Genomic DNA, 17,078 nt, shown 5'->3' on the forward strand with positions numbered 1-17,078 from the left:
AATACTATTCAGCAGTTTCAAAAACACAAACATGAACTACAGATCTTCCTTGACTTATGACAGGGTTATGTCCTGATAAACCCACCATAAATTGAAAATATTGATAGCTGAAAACGCATTTAATACACCTAAACTACCTACATCGCAGTGTAGCCTAGCCTACCTGAAACGTGCTCAGAACACTTACATTAGCCTACGGTTGGGCAAAATCATCTAACACAAAGCGTATTTTATAATAAAGTGCCGAATATCTCATGTAATTTATGGAGTACTGTACTGAAACTGAAAAACGGAGTGGTTGTATGGGTCTAGAACGGTTGTTAAGTGTATGAATTGTTTACCCTCATGATTGCGTGGCTGGTTGGGAGCTGCAGTTTGCTGCCACTGCCCAGGATCACAAGAGAGAATCAGACCACATGTTACTAACCCAGGAAAATATCAAAATTTGAGGTACGGTTTCTACTGAATGCGTATTGCTTTCACATCATTATGAAGTTGAAAAATCATAAGTTGAACTATCATAAGTCGGGGACCATAAGTACTGTGAAAGAATAAATATATATATTTGGTCTCAGCCTTGGTTTCCTGGCACACAGTTCCTAAAACCCTGGAAATCTCCACAGTAATAGGTATTCTAACGAGATGACTGACTGCTAGGGACTCCTGGACAGCCTCTGGATGGGGGCTGGTTGCCAGGAGAGCCAACCATGTGATTAGAGAGGCTGGACCAGTTCAGGGACCAGGACTGGAGGTTGAGTTAATCACCAGTGGAATGGCCAATGGTTTAGTCAATCATGGCTACATAATGAAGCCACCATCAAAATCCCTGAATGACATGGTTTGGAGAGCTGCTGGGTTGCTGAACATATCAAGGTGCTGGGAAGGTGGCGTACCTGGGGAAGCACCAAGTCCCTCCCCCAATTCCTTTTTCTATGTATCGCTTCCGTCTGGCTGTTCCTGAGTTGTATCTTTTAAAATAAACCAGGAGGGGAATACAAAAAATAAATTAAAAAAAAAACAACCCAGCAATCTAGTAAGTAAACTGGTTTCCTGAGTTCTGTGAACTGTTCTAGCAAATTATCGAACCAGAGGAGGGGGTTGTAGGTACCTCTGATTTATAGCTGGTCGTCCAAAAGCACAGGCGACAACCTGGATTTGAGACTGACATCTGAAGTGGGGGAGGTCTTGTGGGACTGAGCCCTTAACCTGTGGGATCTGCACGAACTCCAGTTAGTGTCAGAATTGAATTAAACTGTAGTTCACCCAGTTAGTGTCCATAGAGTATTGGAGAATGGGTTGGTGTGGGGAAAAAACCAAACACATTTCGTGTCAGAAGTTTTCTGCAAAAGTAGAAAGAAACAGTTTCCTTTTTAACTACTCAAACACAAAATAATTTGGATGACTCTCAAATGAATTTTGCTAAGAGAAAGAAGCCAGTGGTGGGGATTACGTGTCAAAACTCATACAACTAATAAATGAATTTAGCAATGTTGCAGGATATAAAATCAACACACAAAAGTCAGTTGCTTTTCTATGCCCTTAACAATGAACAAACCAAAACGGATATTATTTCCACTTACCATAGCATCAGAATGATCAAGAGACTTAGGAATAAACTTAACCAAGGAGGCAAAAGCTTTGTATACTGAAAACTACAAAATGTTGCTGAAAGAAAGTAAAAACACAAATAAATGGAAAGACATACCATATTCATAGATTGGAAGACTTAATAATGTCAAGATGTCCATACTACCCAAAGCAATCTACAGATTCAATGCCATCCCTATCAAAATCCCAACAATGTTCAGGACTTCCCAGGTGATGCAGTGGTTAAGAATCCACCTGCCAATGCGGGGGACACAGGTTCGATCTCTGGTCCGGGAAGATCCCACATGCCGTGGAGCAACTAAGGCTATGCACCACAACTACTGAGCCCGAGCACCACAACTACTGAAGCCCATGCACCTAGAGCCCATGCTCCACAACAAGAGAAGCCACCGCAATGAGAAGCCCTCACACCACAATGAAGAGTAGCCCCCACTTGCTGCAACTAAAGAAAGCCCGCGTGCAGCAACGAAGACCCAATGCAGCCAAAAAATAAATAAATAAATGAAAAATAATAATTAAAAAATCCCAACAACGTTCTTTGTAGGAAAAAAAAAAATCTCAAGGAACCTGAAGAGCCAAAACAACCTTGGAAAAGAAGAACAAAGTTGGGGGACTCACACTTCCTGATTTCAAAACTTATTACAAAGCACAGTAATCAAAATAGTGTGGTACTGTATAAGACAGATGTATAGACCAATGGAATAGAACAGAGAGCCCAGAAATAAACCCTCACATACGTGCGGTCAAATGATTTTCAACAAGGGAGCCAAGACCATTCAATGGAGAAAGGACAGTCTTTTTAACAAATGGTGCTGGGAAAACTGGTTATCCACTTACAAAAGAATGAAGTTGGAACCTTAGCTTACGCCATATACAAAAATTAACCCCAACTAGATCAAAGACCTAAACATAAGGGCTAAAACTATAAAACTCTTAGAAGCTTCATGACATTGGATTTGGCAGTGATTTCTTGGATATGACATCAAAAGTACAGGCAACAAAAGAATAAATTGGAGTTCATCAAAGTTAAAAACCTTTGTGCATCAAAAGACACTATTCAGGGGCTTCCCTAGTGGCGCAGTGGTTAAGGATCCGCCTGCCAATGCAAGGGACGCGGGTTCGAGCCCTGGTCCGGGAAGATCCCACATGCCTCGGAGCAACTAAGCCCATGCACCACAACTACTGAGCCTGTGCTCTAGAGCCCGTGAGCCACAACTACTGAGCCCGCGTGCCACAACTACTGAAGCCTGCGCACCTAGAGCCCGTGCTCCGCAATGAGAAGCCACCGGAGTGAGAAGCCCGTGCACCGCAACGAAGAGTAGCCCCTGCTCACCGCAACTAGAGAAAGCTGGCGTGCAGCAACGAAGACCCAATGCAGCCAAAAAAAAGACAAAAAAAGAAAGAAAGAATAAATTAAAAAAAAAAAAAGACACTATTCGGGGAGTGAAAAGGCAATCCACAGAATGGGAGAACATTTTTTAAAATAATGTTTTTCTTTGTTTGCTTGTTTTTGCCTGCACCACGGGGCATGCAGGATCTTAGTTCCCCGACCAGGGATTGAACCTGTGCACCCTTCAGTGGAAGCGTGGAGTCTTAACCACTGGACCACCAGGGAAGTCCTGGGAGAATGTTTTTGCAAATCACATATTTGACAAGGGATTAATGTTCTAGACTATATAAAGAACTCTTAAAACTCAACAACAACAACAACAACAAAACAAACAACCCAATTAAAGAGTGGGAGGGAATTCCCTGGTGGTCCAGTGGTTAGAACTCCGTGCTCTCACTGCTGAGGGCCCGGGTTTGATCCCTCATTGGGGAACTAAGATCCCACAAGCCACGTGCGTGGCCAAAAAAAAAAAAAAAAAAGTGGGAAAAGCACTTAAATAAACATTTCTTCACAGAAGATATACAGATGGACAATAAACACATGAGAAGATGCTCAACACCATTGGTCATTAGGGAAATGCAAATCAAAACCCCAATGAGAGAATCCGCCTGCCAGTGCAGCAGACACGGGTTCGATCCCTGATCCGGGAAGATCCCACATGCCGCAGAGCAACTAAGCCTGTGTGCCACAAGTACTGAGCCCACATGCCACAAATACTGAAGCCTACGCGCCTAGAACCCATGCTGCACAATAAGAGAAGCCACCACAATGAGAGGCCCGTGCACTGCAATGAAGAGTAGCCCCCGATCACCACAACTAGAGAAAGCCTGCACACAGCAATGAAGACCCAACGCAGCCAAATATAAATAAATTTATATAAAAAGAAATCCCAATGAGATACCACTGCATACCCATTAGGATAGCTATTATTTAAAAAAAGAAAAAGAAAATTGGGGAGCATGTGGAGGAATTGGAATACTTGTGCACTGCTGGTGGGAATACAAAATGGTGAAGCCAGTGCGGAAAAGAGTTTGGCAGCTCCTCAAAAACTTGAATACAGAATTACTATGTGATCCAGCAAAGCTACTCCTAAGTATATACACCCCAAAGAATTGAATGGCAGGACTCAGATACTTGTACACCAATGTTCATAGCGGCATTATTTACAACAGCCAAAAGGTAGAAACAACTCAAATGCCCATTAATGGGTGAATAAAGAAAATGTGGTATATATATACAACAAAATATTACTCAGCCTTAAAAAGAAAGGAAATTCTGACGCATGTTTCAACATGAATGAACCTTGAAAACATTACGCTAAATGAAATACGACAGACACAAAAGGACAAATATTGTACAATTCCACTTACATGAGGTCCCTAGAGGAGTCAAATTCATAGAAACAGAAAGTAGAATGGTGGGTGCCAGGGGCTGAGGGAGTGGGAATGGGGAGTTAGTGTTTAATGGGGACAGAGTTTCAACTTAGGAAGATGAAAAAATCCTGGAGATGGATGGTGGTGATGGTTGCACAACAATGTGGTTGTACTTAATGACACTGAATTGCACACTCAAGTTAAAATGGTAAATTTTATTATGCATATTTTACCACAATTAAAAAAAAACCCTTATGCAATATATACTAAAAAGGCTGAATTTGGGGAATTCCCTGGCAGTCCAGTGGTTAGGACTCTGCGCTTACACTGCCAGGGCCCTGGTTCGATCCCTGGTCACAGAACTAAGATCCCACAAGCTGTGCAGCGCAGCCAAAAACAAGGTGAATTTTACTTTATGTTAATTTTTTTAAGTAAATTAAAAAAAAAAAACACTCAAGGACTTCCCTGGTGGCACAGTGGTTAAGAATCCGCCTGCCAATGCACGGGACACGGGTTCGAGCCCTGGTCCGGGAAGATCCCACATGCCGCGGAGCAACTAAGCCCGTGAGCCACAACTACTGAGCCTGCACTCTAGAGCCCATGCGCCACAACAAGAGAAGCCACCGCAGTGAGAAGCCCCTGCACTGCAATGAAGAGTAGCCCCCGCTCGCTGCAACTAGAAAGCCCGCACGCAGCAACAAGGACCAAACGCAGCCAAAAAAAAAAAAAAAAAAAAAAAACACTCAGGAATGAAAATACTCTTAGATCATGAGCTTGGGCCTTTGGTGATAATGCCCATTTATTGAGCACCTGCTGTGTACTGGGTGCCAGGTTAGATCCTTTAAGTTTATAGTAATAATAACAAGATACTTATTCAGTATCTGCCGTGTGCCTGGCACTATCGAAGTGCTTTGTACACGTGAACCCAATGAGGTCTCCCGCTAACTCTGTGAGTTGGGTTCTGTTAACGTCCTGGGTCAATGAGGAGGCTGAGGTGCAGAGGGGCAGCGAGGGGTTGGTGGCCTTGCTGCCTGCGGACCATGTCCTGTCTCCCAAGGCCCAGCGTGGACGTTATGGCTCTGCTGAGAGGCCCTGTGGAGGGGAGAGGAACATAGCTCCATCCTGAGGACCTCAACCCCGCCCCAGGAACTGAAGCCACAGTTCGTTGGGGGAAGGTGAGACCCAAGTCCAGAGGGCGCCCGACTAGCCTTGCGGGCAGATCCTGCAGCCCCAGGGGACTCAGCTCACGTAAGCAGGAGCCCAGAGGCCAGGATGGGAAGAAGAGGCTCCCTGGGGCCCTGCTGTTTGTGCTTCCAGGAGCGAATGTCCCCTGGGCTGTGTAAGGGCAGAGGAGAGAGAATCGGGCCTGTTGAACTGCAGCCTGAGTGTGTGTGTTTGTGTGTGTGTGTGTTTGTGTGTGTGTGTGTGTGTGTGTGTGTGTGTGTATGGGGGGGGGTCTCAGCTACCCCGCAGAACCAAACTCCAGAGCTGTGGGGACTCACCCCTCCCTGACCTGCCACTGCTCAGGGTGGCCAAAGTCAGGCTAGAGGCTGTTCCAGCAATGTCCCAATGGGACCTGAAGCCACAAACCAGAGTCAAGGGCAGTCGACAGGCACTGACATCACAGCCACACACCCAGACACTTCATCACAAAGGAAACGACTTGCCCAAGACTCCCCTTTGGACAGGCTGACCACTTGATGGCATTCTCAGTTGAAGTTGCTACCTGCTTCCACCCCCCTGGGGCCCCGATGACTGCCCACCTGGGCTCCCAGAGCATCAAATTGGGCCTCTGCAGGACTGTGCAGCCCAGGGGCAGATCCAGGCTTCAGAGAGTTCTGCTGCAGGGGCCGATGGGAAAGAAACAAGCAGGGGAGGGGGGTAGCCAGGAAAGGGGACACATCCCAGTTGGTAAAGATCATAACAATGAAAGTAGCCAACTGCTACTGAATGTCACATGCTAGGCACTCTGCTATGCCTGGATGTGTACTGAGGCCCCATTTTCCAGAGAAAGAAACTGAGGCACAAACAGGATGAGTAACTTGGCTAGTGGTAAAGCAAGGATTTGAACCAGGGCAGCCAGGCTACAAGGCTGCCCAGTAAATCACTGGGTGTCTGTCTCCCCCAGGCAGGCCTGGCATCTCCCTGGGCTCCCTGCCCCACTCCACCTGACTGCCTTGTAGGAGGTGCCAGGCAGGCTTCATGGAAAGGCCTGGCATTTGCTTTGTGAAGGTCACACGGAGGTTGGGGGCGGGCGCTGGTGTGTGTCTGCCAGGAGGGCGCGTGGTGCCAGGTGACACGGCAGTTTTTGGGGCTGGGTGTGCAAGGAGGGTCTGTGTATGTGTGAGTCGGGGTGTGTGTGCACGCTCAGGAGCCCCTGTGTGCATAGAGTTGTCTGTGTGGATTTGTACGTGTGTGTGTGTGTGAGCGGGGTCTGGGTGTTGGTGGTGCCTGTGTGAATCTGTGTATCTATGTCTGTGTCTGTGGTCTGTATGACCTTGGGAGAGGGTACCTTTGTGCTGCACATGGGCGGCCCTGACTCTTCAGTGGGTATGAGGTATGAAAGCTCCTGTGTGTGGCCATGTGCAGGTGGGAATCGGGCCTGGGTGTGTGTTGCAGTGACAGTGTGTTCCTGGGGTCAGCGCAGTGTATGCGAGGCTGTGTGAGACCAGGGTTTCCGTGGTGTTTGTCACCATGGCCATGGGTCACCTGTGGGGTTCTCTTTTTGGCCCCATCAGCCAGAAGACCCATGCCTAGCACAGTACACACCAGGTGACCTCGATTACCCTGGGTGTGGGTGTGTCTGTGTTTGTGTCCTATGTAGCTGCATATGTGGAGTGTGTGTATCCATGTGGGAGAGCATGTGCGTGTCTGGGTGTCTGAAGGGACTGGTGCAGGGGAGCAGGTACAAGGCTGGAGCACCCTGAGAATTCTGAGAACCTAAAGACCACTTCTCTGCCTCAGCGCGGTCCAGTTGATTCTAAATACCCCCAGGAGTTCCAGCAGGAACCTCCTCCCCACCCCCACCCTAGCTTGGTTTTCATCCTGGCAGCCCCAGCAAGGAAGAAGGGAGGGTAAGGCTGGAGGCACTGAGCAGAGCAGGGCCGGAGGGACGTGGCTTGAGGCCAGTAGCCCGGGAGTGGAGCCCGGGTGATGCGGGACACCCATATTTGCTGCTACGGTGAATGCCAGAAGCCCAGATTTGGGGCACAAAGAGGGTAAAGGGATCCCATCTTGGGTAAGCAGGAAGGGGGCAGGACCCAGCACCCATTCTGGGGGGGCACCACCTGCAGGAAGCCCTCAGTGGCATCCAGACAGTTTAGGGCCAGGGAAGGGGGTGAGGCTCCAGACCAGACACTGGGGACTCCCCGGAAGGCAGACTGCTCCCCCACCCTACACACACACACAACACACACACACACACACACACACACACAACACACACACAACACACAACACACACACCACACACACACCACACACAACACACACAACACACACACAACACACACACACACACACAACACACACACACACACACAACACACACACAACACACACACCACACACAACACACACACACACACAACACACACAACACACACACACACACACAACACACACACAACACACAACACACACACCACACACACACCACACACACCACACACAACACACACACAACACACACACACACACAACACACACACACACACACAACACACACACACACACAACACACACACACAAAGCAGCCAGAGCCCTCCGGTGGCAAAGGAGGGGACTGGCCGGAGGCCACCCACCTGACAGATCTGCCTGGAGGGTACCAACAGGTGTCCTCGTCGCTGAAGGAGAAGTGGACCAGGGACTCAGGGCCCGCGGGGGGCAGTGCCAGGGCAGGGGGCCGGGGTCGGGCCCGGGGTGCTGCACTGGAGCGCATGAGTGCCAAGCACCGTCGGGGCGCGCATGGGGACGGCTGCACGGTGGTGTGGCGCGCACTGCTCTCCAGGTCCTAGGTGTCTGCGGCCGCCGCCGGCGCCGCCTCCACACCCGCCCTCCCGGTGACTCCCCCCAGGGACGGCCCCGGGCGTTCGGGCGTCCCCTCTTCCGCAGCGCCTGGGCGGGCTCCGCGCCTGCCTCCTCCTGCGGGGGCCCTGCGGAACTCTGCGCATACTTCCCGCCTGCCTCCCTTCCCCCGGGCCTCGGAGGGTGCCCCGGGCTCCAGTTTCCCGGGTTCCGAGCCCTCCCCTGGCCCCGCCTTTTCCACCCCTTCCCTGACGTCGAGCTGGGCCCGCTGGAGGTCTCCGAACGCCGTGCGTCCTGGGGGGGAACGACTTGCCCGCGGGCGCAGTGCGGGGTCCGGTGACAAAAACCCGGGGGAGGGACGATGGATGCGGGGGAGGTGGAGTTGGGGGCGTGGGGGCGGCGTAACAGAGACAGGAGAGGCAGAGGTGAGGACAGAGACACAGAGAGAAACCGGAGACAGGCACTGATTTCCCCCCACACACACACCCTTCCCGACCCCACGCGGGCCTCCCAGGGGCCTCGACCCCTCCTCCTTATGTCTTCCCGCCCCGATCTCGTCCCCAAATCCGGACGCGGGCCCGCGTACTGTCCCTGCAGTGCCCTCTCTCAGCCTGTGTCTCCGGACTCAGGTTCTAAACAAGTGCACGCGGAGAGTAGCGAGGAGAAGGGCAACCCGAGGACCTCTCCGGGCTCCGGAGAAGCCCCCGAAGCCAGCCCTTGCCTACCTCCGGGCCGCCAACCTCTGTTTCCAAGATAAACGGACACTGGAAAGCCAGACCGGATGTGGCCTCCAGGCTCCTCACCCCCAGGCTGCCCGCCCCCGCGGCCCACCCCGGGTCTGGCCAGGAAGGGAACTTCCATTTGCCCTCCTTGCTCGGTGCACGCGGTAATATTCCAGCGCCTCCTGGCAAGGTAACCCCCAGAGGGCAGCGCTGGCCCCATTTCACAGGCCTGTAGACTAAGGATAACACAACTGAACACACGTCCCCAGATCACCCTGGATGGCAGGTTGGCTTCACTCCCCCAAAGCCTGACCGCAGCTTCAGGTCTGCACGGGAAGTGGGAGGAACATAGCGTTTATTGAGCGCCTACTGCATGCCTTATCAGATGTCTCCACGGCAACCCTGGCGAGCAGACTTGATTTTTATCGCTGCCCTGTGACGGAAGAAAAAAAGTGAGGCTGACAGAGCCAGCTACGAACCCCAGACCCTGGCGCGCGCCTGATGGCCAGGGGGGACTCGAACCCACAGACACCAGCGCGCACTTACCCGGCCCACGCCTGGCGACCGAAATCCTGAAAGCCGCGGAGAAGCCGAAGGCGCCTGCGGAAAGTTGGGGACGGGCTGGCAAAGAAGACAGGCGAGGAAGGTGGCGATCGTGGGCGGCGGGGCGCGCGCGGGGCCGGGGGCTCGGGTAGGAACGCCTCGTCCTCGGTGGCCGCCGCTGCCGCCGCCGGGAAGACCTCCAGCTGCAGTTCGGGTATGCGGCCCAGGCCGCGCGGCCGCGCCATGGCTTTGGCGGGGGGCGCGGGGGGGGGCCGCAGAGCGGCCCGGCCTCGGCGGGCGCTGGGGAACAGCGCCGCCCGCCCCGCGCGGCCCACGCAGGCCGGCCGCCCTACCCGCGGGACCACGGGCCCCACCCCTCCCGGCCGCCTCGGCCCTTCCGGCTACGCGCTGGGGCCGCCCCTGGGGCGGGGCGGGCCAGGGGCCCCCACGCGGCCGCGGCGGGGACACCCCACAGACGCCAGGGGCCCCCCGCAGTCCCTCTGACGTCCTCACAATCGCCGGAAGCATCTCTACAAACACCTGGGATGCCCCCAGATCTCTGGGGTGCTCTCACACACACACAGCTTCCACGATGTTGAGACGTCCCACAGACCTCAGGGGCATCCCCAGAGTCCCTCAGACTGAGATCTCCACAATCCCAAGGAGTGCCCCTACTATCCCTGAGCTGTCCTCACACAACCCAGAGGTACCCCCCAAATCCCTGGGTTCCCCCACAAAATCCAAAGGTGCTCTGAGAGGCTCCCATAGACACCAGACACTCTCACAGCTCCCCAGATGTCCCCTCATTGTTACTGAAACATGCCCACAAACTCCAGGGGCACCCCAACAATCCCAGGATGTACCCACAAATGCCAGAGGTGCTCTGAGAGTCCACGAGAAACCCCTTCAGATCCCAGGACAACGACTATGTTTCCTCAGATGTCCCCCAAATCTCCTGGGGCACTCCCACCATCTCTGAGTCATGCAGAGACCCTCCAAACACCCCAAGAATCCCCCACAGCCACAGAGCATTCCCACAGATCTCCGTGAGGGCCCCCCCAAATCCTGGGGTCCCTTACAGACTTCAGGAATGCTTCCACAATCCCTCAGATCCCCTCCCCCAGTAGCTCCACAGCATTCCTGAGATGCCCCCAGAAGTGCAGAGAACCCAACATTACCTCAGGGGTGCCTTAGGACTCAGGGGATATTCCCATAACCATGGGGATGCCACCAAAATCCTGGGGTGCCCCCCATAGATCCCAGGGGCACAACTAGATTCCTCCACAGCTCCTAAGACAGGCCTACAACCCTAGGCTACCTCCAGAATCCAAGATGTACTCACAATCCTTGGGGCATCCCCAGAATGCCCCCCCCACAGGCTCTGAGACATGCCTTATAAGTCTTAGACACCCCTAGAAGCTTGGAGTGTGCTCACAGCCCCTAGACACTCCTAAGAATCCCCCGGTCCTCCCACTCCTTAGCATGAGGCACCTCTCTGAGGCACCTCTTAGAATTGGGGGCCCCACAGCTCATGAGGTGGCTCCAAGAACCCAACCTTCCCTCGGCACTGACTTCTGTGGGGCCCAGTGGTGGTGACTGCATGTCCAGCCACTGTGACTTTGTGAGGGGCATATTATCCCCTCTCACAGATGGGGAAACTGAGACTCAGAGAGATGAAGATTCTTGAATAAAGTCAGCTAGCTAGTTATAATTCCAGAGCCTATCCCTCCTGTCTACAGCTCTTTGGGGTTAGGGAAGGGGGAGAAAATTGTTTAAAATAAGAAAATGGGGCAAATCTCTACTTTAAATCTAAATTGCCTCTGTGAATATCTTTCCCTCTCTACCTGTTGGCTCCCATGTCAAGGGGCCCAAAGTTGGATGACCTAGGCTTGAGTCCGGCCTCCGGCGCTTCTTATCCATTTGACCTTGACCCAGTCACTTCATTTCACTGAGCCTCAGTTTTCCTACCTGTAAAATGGGTAAAATAACACTACATACCTCATGGATGGACACGTAAAAGGCTCAGAAAAGTGTCTGACATAGTAAGCGCTCACTGAATGTTAGTTACGATTTTTTTTTTTTTAATTTGCTCCAACCACCAAGCGCTGAGGCAGCTGGTGCTGCTTTGAGGAATTTTGAAGGACTAATTCTCAGGACAAGTGGTCCTAGCAGCTGCTAGGGCCTTACCTGAAAATTCCCCAACCAGGGCAGCAAGGCTCCTGGCTGGCTGCACTACCAAGTCCAAACTCGTACTGCTTGCCACACGACAGGCTAATAAATTGAGTGCCAAGATGTTGGGGCAAGGAATCGTGACTTTATTCGGAAAGCCAGCAGACCGAGAAGATGGTGGACTCATGCCCCAAAGAACTATCTACCTACGATTATTATTATTGGACAAAACATTTATGGAGAGCTTATAATGTGCAAGCCATGCACTAGACAGAGGATACAGATGATGGTGATGATGATAATGATGACATAGCAGCTAACCTTCAGAATGCTTCCTGTGCATTTACTGCCTCTACCTATGATCTCATTTAATTCTCACAAAATGCCCATCAAGTGACACTATTGTCCCATTTTACAGATGGGAAAACTGAGTCTTGGAGAGGAACAATCTTCTCAAGGTTACAGAGCCAATGAGTGGCTGAGCCAGGCTCTAGACCAGTGGTTGTCTCCCTTTATTTCACAATCATCCCCCCGAGTGCTTTTTTAGACACTCCCTTCCCCACCCACCCCCAAGTTGCCTCCTCCATGAAATGTTAATGCCATAGACATGTTGTATATCTATTTATGTACTGGGTGTTTATCTGGGCTTTATACATAAAAGTAAGCTTTTTTTCACACCTCCATCCCAAGAACCAAATTTCACCCCGTTGGAGGTGATGTCGCCCTTGTTGGGAATGCAGGGCTTCCCAACCTTGGCACCATTGACATTGAGCACCAGATGATCCTTTGTCCTGGGGGGCAGTCCTGTGAGATAGTAGCAGTGGCAGAATCCCTGGCTCCTCTCCACTAGATGCCAGTAGCAACCCCTCAGTCACGACGACTAAAATGTCTCCAGCGGGGCTTCCCTGGTGGCGCAGTGGTTACAAATCCGCCTGCCAATGTAGGGGACACGGGTTCGAGCCCTGGTCTGGGAAGATCCCACATGCCGCAGAGCAACTGGGCCCGTGAGCCACAATTACTGAGCCTGCGCATCTGGAGCCTGTGCTCCGCAACAAGAGAGGCGGCGATAGTGAGAGGCCCGCGCACCGCGATGAAGAGTGGCCCCCGCTTGCCACAACTAGAGAAAGCCCTTGCACAGAAACGAAGACACAACACAGCCATAAATCAAAAAAAAAAAAAAAAAAGTCTCCAGCAATTGCCACATGTTCCCTGGGGGACAGAATTGCCCCTGGTTGAGAACTGTTGCTCTAAACCCACTAAGACCCATGCCCTGGCCACCGGTACCCCTCAGTCAGGTACAAACAGAAAGGAAGGGCATTTGTATTTACCTGCTCTCAGGGTTCCCTGCATTGTTTTGCTGATTCCTCACATCAGACTTTGGGAATAGGGTTCATACTAGACCCATTTCAGAGATGGGGAAGCTGAGGCCCAGAGAGGGAAGTGACTTGGCCAGGGTCACTCAGCCTGGAAGGAGCACAGCTCGACTATGAGTTGATTATTATTATTATTTTCCACGACACGTGGCTTGCAGGATCTTAATTCCCCAGCCAGGGATTGAACCCCGGCAGTGAGAGCGCCGAGTCCTAACCACTGGACCACCAGGGAATTCCCTCGATTACAAGTTGAGTTGTCTGACTTCAGAGACTGGAATTCTGGCCAAAAGGGCCTTCACGGTTCAGTTTCCTTCTGGCCCCCTGAAGTCAGATATAAACTGATGTCTAAAGCCAACCCTGACCATGATCTACAAGGCCCTACATGAGCTGCCCTATCACCTCTGTGCCCCATTTCCTCCCAGCACCCCTTGCTCACTCTGCCCCAGTCACAATTGCCTCCCTGCTTTTCCTCCAACATATGAGACAGGTTCCCACCTCAGAACCTCTGCACCTGCTATTCCCTCTGCTTGTCAACCTCATCCTTCAGACACCCACATAGCATCTTCTCTCCCTTCATTTAGGTCTCTGCTCAAATGTCACCTCCTCAGAGAGGCATTCCCTGACCTCAAGGTCCCTCTTTTCTTCACGTCCCATGTGTCACCATCTATAATTATTGAATGCCTTTCCTTATTTCTTCCTCACTCACTCGTCTGAGAACTCCAGGACGGCGGGAACTGGGTCCATTTCAGTCTTCACCACAGCTTGAAGATGCTCAATCGATGTTTTTTGTTTTACTTTTGGATTTTTTTGGCCGCGATGTAGGGCATGCAGGATCTTAGCTCCCCGACCAGGGATCGAACCCACGCCCCCTGCAGTGGAAGCGCCGAGTCTTAACCACTGGACTGCCAGGGAAGTCCCACTTAGTCAATGTTTTTGGAATGAATGGCCCTGTTGCAGAAGAGGAAACTGAGGCTCAGACAGGTGAATTCCTTTCCCAAGGTGACACAGCAAGTCAAGGGCAAAGGCTGGATTTGGGCTCTTACTCAGGAGTGAAAACAGTGGGCTCAGATGCCCCCCAAAACTCTGCCCTCACCCTGCCGATCTGCAGTTCTCCCAGGCCCAAAGCCCTAGTTTCCTGCAACTCAGAGGAGCTTGCAGTCCATCTGTTACTGCTGAAAGAGGGGGCACGCTGGCAGCCAGAACCCGGGTTTGTGGTTTGGGGGACGCCCCCTTTCTCTCTGCTGAGGAAGTGCATTTTGAGGAAGTGCAGTTCTCAAAACACCAGCTCCTTGCTGCCCAGCCCCAATGTCGGCTATCTCAGCCTTACCGCAGCCCGGGGGGGGGGGGGGGGGGCAGATCTTATTCAGCCCGGCTTACTGACCAGGAAACTGAGGCCCAGAGAGGCATGATGCTGGCCCCAGGTCACACAGCGAGTCAGCGGACAGGGCTACAATCTGAATCTCACCCACGGGTCTGCAGTCGAGGAGACCTGGTTTTTAACCCCAATTCCTTCCTCGCTGTGTGACCTTAGGCAAATCACTTGTGTCTCGGTTTCCTCGGCAGGAATGGAAAGCCAAAGATGCCGGGAGTTAAAACGCAGGTTGGTGTTGGGAGGCCCTGGCATGGGCATTGGCTTGGGCAAGCGCGCGCGGAGGCGAGAGGGGAACTCCGCGTCCTCAACTTTTCCGCCAAGTTCCTCTCCATCCGCCAGGCGGCCGTCTCCACCACGCTCGGCTGAAGGTGGAGGATGGAGGTAGCGGCCTGGTACCAACCCCGGGTGGGCGAGGACCTCATCCGCAGCCTGCGGTCGGCCGGCCTGGCGCCCGCTGTCCGGGGCGCTCAATAAACATGAATAATACGGGGCGCCGCGGCAGTGACTGGCGGCGGCGACTTTGCTAGGGGACGAGAGTTCCGGAGGCAGGTCCGGACTCCGAGCGCACACTCAGCCTGTGCCTTTCTTGTCACCCAGCAGAGGGCGTGCGGAGGGAGGGGCGCGAGGAGAGACCTACTCCCGATACACACGCAGGGATGTGGGAGCGCCAGGGACTGGGGGAGGCGAAGACCCCAGTGGAGACCACGGGCCAGAGAGAGACCCCAGTCCGGTATCCACCTCCTCCTGGGGCCAGGCAGAGCCTCCCTCGGTGGGGAGAGTCTGGGGGTTCAAAAGGGGTCGGTACGTTGGCCTCGCCCCCCAGTTCAGGCAAGTCTCCCCACCTCACCACCAGAGTCCTCCTCTTCCTCCCGCTCCATCTGCCTTTTGACAGATTGTGGCGGTGCCGTGACTCAGCCCCACAGGGAGCCGGGAGCGCAGGCTCTTACATCCCCAGGTCTGGAGGGGGGGGGGGGTTCAGATGCCATCGCAGACGGGGGGGCAGTGCCCTCTCTTTGGAGGTTCCTTTGATTCAAGTCTCGAGGGCTCTCTGGATCCCCTTTCTGGTGGCTGCATGAACTCTAACGTGGATAGCACTGGAACCCCCTGTGTGTGCACCCTTTCTGGAGAACTGGGCTTGGCAGAATGCTCATTCCTAAGGAGTGAGTTCCCATTAGAGGCCTTTCAGTTTCTCCTTCCTCCTTCTGCCTGGGGGTGGGGGGAGGATGCTGGCACCAGTGCCCTCCCTCCGGCCACAGCCACTGGAGGCTACGCAGGCCCACAGTGAAACAGAAACCTGAGCCCCTGCTGGGATGTGGTTGAGGTTCCTGTTTTTCCTTCCCACCCTACAGGAGCAGGGTCTACGGAGGCCCCACCTCCTCTCCCAAATTCGGGTCCCTGAGTGACTATCAAGCACTCGCTGTGTGAAGTCCTTTACACACATCCCCAAGCTCGCAGAACTCTCGAAATGACCCCCACAGGGCAGTGACAACAACAACCTCACTTTACGGATGGGAAAACTGGGGCTCAGAGAGGGCAAGACACTTGTGCCAGGACACACAGGCATCAGATGGGACCTGTGCTGGAATCTCAGCTCTGCCATTTCCTGGTTGTGTGAACTTGGGTAAGAAGGAGAAGGGGGGACTTCACTGGCAGTCCAGTGGTTAAGACTCCGCACTTCCACTGCAGGGAGCACGGTTCAATCCCTGGTTAAGGGGAACTAAGATCCTGCATGCTATGTGGCGCGGCCAAAAAAAAAAAAAAAGGAGAAAGGGCTTTGCCCCTCTGGGCCTCAGTTTACCTCACAGGTCACTAGGGATGAAGATGTGTGGAAAAGTCCCTGGCATGGAGCCCAAGAGTGAGCCATTATGAGATGGATCTCACTAAGATAATGATGATGATTGTCACTCAGCCACTGTCCCCAGAGAGTCAGCACCACAGAGACCAGGGTAGGGGGAGTCCCTGGGGCCTAAAAAGGGACTAATGCCCAGTTCCTATTGCACCCCGCCCCCTCTTGGGTCTCTCAGGACAGTGACCTGCGCCAGTTTGGCTCACTGCCCCTGGTCTTGGCATTTCCTGTTGATTCCAGCTTTGTTTTCCTTCAGCCTCTCTCCAGTTCCCTGTGGGAAACAGCAGGCTGTGAGTGCTGGATCCATGACACTTGCATCCTGGGGGTGGGCAGGGGTGCTGGAGTGCCCCGAATGGAGGGGGGTGGGTGACCTGGAGGCTGTGGTGCCTGCTGGAGATCTCCAGAGAGAGCTAAAATAGTAGGGTCCCAGCCTAGAGGGGCCTCCCTCAGGAACTCCAGGAGAGGCCTGAATCTGACTGTCCCAGTGGTGTTCCAAGTAGAGGGGCACCCATGGGAGTCAGGCGAAGCACTCAGTCAAAGCCATCAGTCACACATGTCACCAGGACACAAAGTCAGACCCCATCGGAACACTAGCTGGTTAGAGGACAGCATGCCAGGGAGTTGGGTGCACGCCCTGAAAGTGAGAGCACCAACTC

At 53.0% G+C, this 17,078-nt stretch overlaps 1 protein-coding gene across 6 annotated transcripts in view; it reads right to left on the bottom strand.

Annotated features, from left to right (window-relative positions):
• Positions 1–17,078, bottom strand: part of PDE4A (phosphodiesterase 4A) — a 47,440-nt gene that overhangs the window by 18,889 nt on the left and 11,473 nt on the right. The window contains exons 1-2 of one of the 6 annotated variants that reach the window (XM_057539880.1): positions 9,666–10,048; positions 9,497–9,552 (exon numbers count right to left, since the gene is read on the bottom strand). The exons of 2 other annotated variants lie outside the window; for them this stretch is intronic. Coding sequence is in view for 2 of the 4 variants with exons in the window: in XM_057539879.1 (XP_057395862.1) it covers positions 9,666–9,907 (242 nt within the window). In the remaining 2 variants the exon portion in view is untranslated. Of the gene's footprint in view, positions 1–8,174; positions 8,536–9,122; positions 9,140–9,496; positions 9,553–9,665; positions 10,049–17,078 lie in introns of those variants that run through there. 3 more of the 6 variants (XM_057539879.1, XM_057539881.1, XM_007168984.2) reach the window with 3 other exon arrangements.

This window comes from Balaenoptera acutorostrata, chromosome 2 (genome assembly GCF_949987535.1).
Source record: "Balaenoptera acutorostrata chromosome 2, mBalAcu1.1, whole genome shotgun sequence".
Taxonomy (NCBI): Eukaryota; Metazoa; Chordata; class Mammalia; order Artiodactyla; family Balaenopteridae; genus Balaenoptera; species Balaenoptera acutorostrata.